General features: G+C 41.7%; 1 protein-coding gene across 1 annotated transcript in view; it reads left to right on the top strand.

Annotated features, from left to right (window-relative positions):
* Window positions 1-4158: 4158 nt before the first annotated feature.
* LOC140539858 (cytokine-like protein 1) overlaps window positions 4159-6264 on the top strand; it is a 2906-nt gene continuing 800 nt past the window's right edge. The window contains exons 1-3 of the mRNA XM_072662661.1: window positions 4159-4310; window positions 4932-4976; window positions 5975-6121. Coding sequence (XP_072518762.1) covers window positions 4161-4310; window positions 4932-4976; window positions 5975-6121 — 342 coding nt within the window. The 5' untranslated portion in view covers window positions 4159-4160. The remainder of the gene's footprint in view (window positions 4311-4931; window positions 4977-5974; window positions 6122-6264) is intronic.

The raw sequence follows: 6264 nt of genomic DNA, 5'->3' as shown, positions 1-6264 counted from the left end.
TGAGGTAGGGGTTTCTGATAAAGTGGCCAGTGAGTGGAAGTTTGAGGTAGGGGTTTCGAATAAAGTGGCCAGTGAGTGGAAGTTTGAGTTAGGTGTTTCTGATAAAGTGGCCAGTGAGTGGAAGTTTGAGGTAGAGGTTTCTAATAAAGTGGCAGTGAGTGAAAGTTTGAGGTATGTGTTTCTGATAAAGTGGCCAGTGAGTGGAAGTTTTAGGTAGGGGTTTCTAATAAAGTGGCAGTGAGTGAAAGTTTGAGGTTAGGGGTTTCTAATAAAGTGGCCAGTCAGTGGAAGTTGAAGTAGGTGTTTCTGATAAAGTGGCCAGTGAGTGGAATTTGAAGTAGGGGGTTCTAATAAAGTGGCAGTGAGTGGAAGTTTGAGGAAGGTGTTTCTAATAAAATGGCCCGTATTTACATGTATAAAGTAGGTGTTTCTAATAATATGGCCAGTGAGAGGAAGTACAAGGCAGGTGTTTCTGATAAAGTGGCCACTGAGTGGAAGTTGAAGTAGGGGTTTCTAATAAAGTGGCCAGTGAGTGGAAGGCCACGTTATGTTTGTAGTAATGTTATGTTTGTGTGATAGAGCGATATGTGACCTGAATAAACAGATTTATGACAGTGACATTGGGCTTTAAGTAGGTCGTATCTTAAATATATAACTATACTTTACACACAGATTTATATACACAGATCAGCCATAACATTAACACCACCAACAGGTGAAGTGAACAAGTGAAAGTGGCTCTATTAGACAGCAAGTGAACAGTTAGTCAGTTCTTGAAGTTAAAGGAAAAATGGACATGCCACTTGGATGAGGGCCAAATTGTGTGGGCTAGAGAACTGGGCCAGAACATCAGGCAGGTCTTGTGGGATCAGCATCTACCAAAAGTGCTCAAAGAAAGGGCAACTGGTGAACCAGAGACAGGGCCATGCGTACCCAGATATCACTGATGCTTCACTGAACTTACAGTATCTGCTGCTAACGTTGTGGTGCAAGATACCACAGGAGGCCTTCAGAGGTCTTGTGGAGTCAATACCTCAACGGGTTTAAACTGTTACAGCAGCACAAGGGCAAATATTAGGCAAGTGGTACTAATGTTATGGATGATTGGCGTGTGACAACAGTAAGTAGTGAGGAGAAGTGATGCAGCCACACCGACAGCACTGGGAATCTTAGTGTCATTATATGAATCTTCTGCTTCTCATCATTTAAGTCCTCCCAAACACATTCAGTAATTCTGAGGTCTGGAATCTGTGATGGTCAGGCCATGGATCCAATAACTTTTTTTTTTTTGATTGGATCGAATGTGATTTTTTTTTTTGGCTGGTTTCTTTTTTCAGCAAGAGCTTTCTCATCAGCTCCACATTCTTTCACACCCACAGCGTTGAGTCAGCTTCTCAAAGTGAAAGGATGGACACGAACATCTGTGGATGTTTTCAGATCTGGAGCGAGGTTTACTTTACAGTTATTAATCCCACTGCAGAAATCATTATGGTAGCTATTTAGGTCAGCATCTTTTGTGGAGTCCCACAAGGCTCTATTTTAGGGCCTATAAAGTTACTGTTATTATGACAGCCGTGTACTTATGAGAGTGAAGAAATGAAGAGTGGGCGTACGTACAAAGTGTAAAGTCTTAAAGATGAAAGCTGTAAGTGTGGTTGATCTGATGGATGTTGATATTCTTTGGTGGTCAACCAGGTCTTCAACAGCTGTTAGGTCAGATTATGATTTCTTAGGCTTCAGAAAACAGCCTTTGGCTTTCTGCTTCTTTATGTAGGTGGATAATTTTCTATCTTACCTCCCCAGAAACTTCCACTGAAGACTGAAGAACATTTACTCAATGGCTCTTTGAACTGGAAATTAAATAAACTATGGTTTCTGAATTTTGCTCTGACTTATGGCTCTTTGATCAGATGTTACCTGGGTGGTGAACCATTCTCAGCTCAGCAGCGACACTGATGAGGTAGTCGCACTGGTAGAGAAGGGCAAAACAAATGTGCAAAAATAAAAACACATTTACCATCCCAAAACACTTTTACAAATGGCCAAAACTTTTACTGTGTTTCGGGTCACTTATAAAAGTGTTTGGGCCATTTGTAAAAGTGTTTCGGGCCATTTGTAAAAGTGTTTTGGCCGTTTGTAAAAGTGTTTGGGCCATTTGTAAAAGTGTTTTGGTCGATTGTAAAAGTGTTTTGGCCATTTGTAAGAGTGTTTTGGCCGTTTGTAAGAGTGTTTTGGCCATTTGTAAAAGTGTTTGGGCCATTTGTAAAAGTGTTTTGGTCGATTGTAAAAGTGTTTTGGTCGATTGTAAAAGTGTTTGGGCCATTTGTAAAAGTGTTTTGGCCATTTGTAAAAGTGTTTTGGTCGATTGTAAAAGTGTTTTGGTCGATTGTAAAAGTGTTTGGGCCATTTGTAAAAGTGTTTTGGCCATTTGTAAAAGTGTTTTGGTCGATTGTAAAAATGTTTTGGGCTATTTGTAAAAGTGTTTTGGGCCATTTGTAAAAGTGTTTTGGTCGATTGTAAAAGTGTTTTGGCCATTTGTAAAAGTGTTTTGGCCGTTTGTAAAAGTGTTTTGGCCATTTGTAAAAGTGTTTTGGTCGATTGTAAAAGTGTTTTGGCCATTTGTAAAAGTGTTTTGGCCATTTGTAAAAGTGTTTTGGCCGTTTGTAAAAGTGTTTTGGGCCATTTGTAAAAGTGTTTTGGTCGATTGTAAAAGTGTTTTGGCCGTTTGTAAAAGTGTTTGGGCCATTTGTAAAAGTGTTTTGGTCGATTGTAAAAGTGTTTTGGCCATTTGTAAAAGTGTTTTGGCCGTTTGTAAAAGTGTTTTGGGCCATTTGTAAAAGTGTTTTGGGCCATTTGTAAGAGTGTTTTGGCCGTTTGTAAAAGTGTTTTGGGCCATTTGTAAAAGTGTTTTGGGCCATTTGTAAAAGTGTTTTGGTCGATTGTAAAAGTGTTTTGGCCATTTGTAAAAGTGTTTTGGCCATTTGTAAAAGTGTTTTGGCCGTTTGTAAAAGTGTTTTGGGCCATTTGTAAAAGTGTTTTGGTCGATTGTAAAAGTGTTTTGGCCGTTTGTAAAAGTGTTTGGGCCATTTGTAAAAGTGTTTTGGTCGATTGTAAAAGTGTTTTGGCCATTTGTAAAAGTGTTTTGGCCGTTTGTAAAAGTGTTTTGGGCCATTTGTAAAAGTGTTTTGGGCCATTTGTAAGAGTGTTTTGGCCGTTTGTAAAAGTGTTTTGGGCCATTTGTAAAATTGTTTTGGCTGTTTGTAAAATTGTTTTGGCTGTTTGTAAAAGTGTTTTGTCCATTTATAAAAGTGTTTTCGTCATTTATAAAAGTATTTTGGCCGTTTGTAAAAGTCTTTTGTCCATTTATAAAAGTGTTTTGTGCATTTGTAAAAGTGTTTTGGTTGTTTGTTAAAGTGTTTTGGTCGATTGTAAAAATGTTTTGTCAGTTTGCAAAAGTTGTTTCGGGCCGCTTATAAAAGTGTTTTGGCTGTTTGTAAAAGTGTTTTGGCTGTTTGTAAAAGTGTTTTGGTTGTTTGTAAAAGTGTTTCGGGCTGGTAAAAGTGTTTCATACGTTGTAAATGTTTTTATTTTTGTAAATTTGTTTTGCACTTCCCAGCCACCATACCGCTAGGTTAACAGTAGGTCCACTATCAAATATCCAGTATTACAACGAATAAACTTGTTAAAGATGGCCAACAGATGCCTTCACAGAGAGAATACAGCCACTACCTCTATACTAGCAAGGTGCAGCTACACTTCAGTTGTTTCTGATAAAGTGGCCGAGGAATGTGCAAACCTCTAAGCCCACAAAATCCTGGAACTTCCTTATCCTGATTGTTATCTAATGTACTGTAGCTGATATGGCCTCAGAAATCCCCCCTGCCATCTCTCTTTCCGCTCAAACCAGAAAAATGCAATAAGCTCGAGGCACGTTCTTTCCAAAAGCCAATTTTGTGGCAAATTCTGGCCACACTGCCTTGGGCGGACAACCAGGCATTCCAAGCAGCTCATCTGATAGCATTAGGGCGAATTCTTCTCTGATTGATTTATGTCCAGTGTCATGTCTTGGGATAAACACAGGCATGCCTGCATCAGCCCTGCCAAGCAAAGGGAATAAATAGCGAATCCCAAAGCAGCGCTGTTTGCACACAGTGTTCATCATGCTTGGATCCGCGCTTCTCGGGCTGATGGTGATTACCCTCGTTTGGGGTCAGCAGTACCCCATCCCACCAACCTGCTACTCCAAAGTGCTGACCATGGGCAGGGAGATCTCGGAGAGGGCCGTACAGATCAAGAATGACTACGACACTGTAAGTCTCAGGCTGGAATTACAACCAGAAGCACTTTATTAAATCAATAAATGGGACGAGGCCAAGCTTAACTGCACAAGTTTCATTTCCTTGGGAAATGTGTGCGAGAAGGAAACCTCTGCTCTCAAACAAGCAAGAATTCTTGGTCTTTGTCTAGATGTTTCCTGGTAGTCTTGTCATAGTCTTGTCCTGTTGTTTTTGCGAGAGCCTGGACTTTCACATCAACTGTGGTGAGATCTACCTGCTACCATGATGACATTTTCATCTTGAGGTCTGCTCTGCTCTGCTCTGCTCTTGGGCTGAACTTGCTAGGCCGTCCTGACCTGGCCTTAGTGGTCAGTGGAACAGTGGCTAATTTCTAACAGTTCTGAGATCTTCTCAAACCTCTTCCCAGACTCCTCTGCATCTACACCCTTCTTTCTGAAGGCCTCAGAGAGCTCTCTGGATCTGGCCATGATGGTGATCATCTTCACTACTCATTTCAACCATCAGTAAATCAAGAGCAGACCAGACTAAACGTCTGAGGGTTAAATAAGACTCCAGACTCCTCCAGAATAATCCTCTCCAACCATGTTCTGATCTTCTGCAACTTCAGGACACTAATGTTTCTTTTTCTTTCAGAGGGGATGCTCTACACATTTGCCTGACCTGTATATCGACGTACATGTAAGTACTGCCTCAATCACTCTGACAAGACCACAGCTGATTTGGTCAATTCACACAGTGCTGGTATGGTAAAGCATGTCCCTCAGCAGTAACGCCATTTCTACTGTAGAAGCTCCAGATCTCATCAGAACAGATTAAGCAGGTGAACATAAATCCAGTAGGAGCAGGAGCTTCTCATTCTGAAGAAAGAAAGTAGTGAGATCTTGTCGGTGAGCTAGTCTGAAGAACAGAGCTGGCTCGGTTCCTCCAGGGTTCTCCTGGACGCCCCCCTCCCAGTCCAGCCAGCACAGCGTGGAGGATGTGTTCAACTCCATCAGCAGCAGCAGCAGCAGCAGCTCACCTGATTTACCATCATTAAGCCCTGATTTACCACCAAACCAGGTGTTGATCTGAGGAGAACTCTAAATAATACTAGACTCCATGAGAGAGGAGAACTTTGGAGATGTTCTAATGATGAACACAGTGATGGAGAACCACCACCACCACTTTCTGTAGGAATGTTCTAATATTAGTGAGCTGATAAGCACTATATATATATATATATACACCAATCAGCCATAACATTTGTACCACCTGTCTAATAATGAGTCAGATCCACCTTGTACTGCCACAACAGATCTGACCATTCGAGGCAAGGACTCCACAAGACCTCTAGAGATGTTTTGTGGTATCTGTGAGTTGTGAGGTGCATCCACAAACCTTTGGTCTCCTTTCTTGGAGATCTGTTGGTAGGTACTGATCACTGCATACCGGGAACACCCCACAAGACCTGCCTGAAGTTTTAGAGATGCTCTGACCCAGTCGTTTAGTACACTGCAGTTTGGTTCTTGTCAAAGTGTCTCAGATTCTGACTGCTCACTTGCTGCCTAATATCGCCACCCCAGACGTTATTCACTTCACCTGTTATGGCTCATATATACATATATACATATACATATATATATATATATACACTGAAGTGTGTCTTTCCTTTCCCCCATCCTGGTGCACTTGAGCAGAACGCCTGTGTGATGTCCACTATGAGCTCATATCTGTCCACACTGAACAGCCTGAGGGAGAGACGCTGTGGCTACACCAGAAAGGTACAGGAGCTGGGGACCAAGATCAGACAGCTCCACATCATCATCGCACAGAAATGCCACGGGGTAGGCCTCTCACACACACTGGACCCTATAAAGGCTACTACTGTGTGAAAGGCACTGTGTGAAAGCCACACTGCTGTTCCCTTAATGGTGGTATGTGGTCTAGGGGAACATGGAGCCGAGTAAATACAACTACTAGTAGTTAC

This window comes from Salminus brasiliensis, chromosome 18, assembly GCF_030463535.1.
Source record: "Salminus brasiliensis chromosome 18, fSalBra1.hap2, whole genome shotgun sequence".
Lineage (NCBI taxonomy): Eukaryota > Metazoa > Chordata > Actinopteri > Characiformes > Bryconidae > Salminus > Salminus brasiliensis.
Note: the sequence above shows the minus strand (reverse complement) of the source record. Positions and strands in the feature narration are given on the sequence as shown.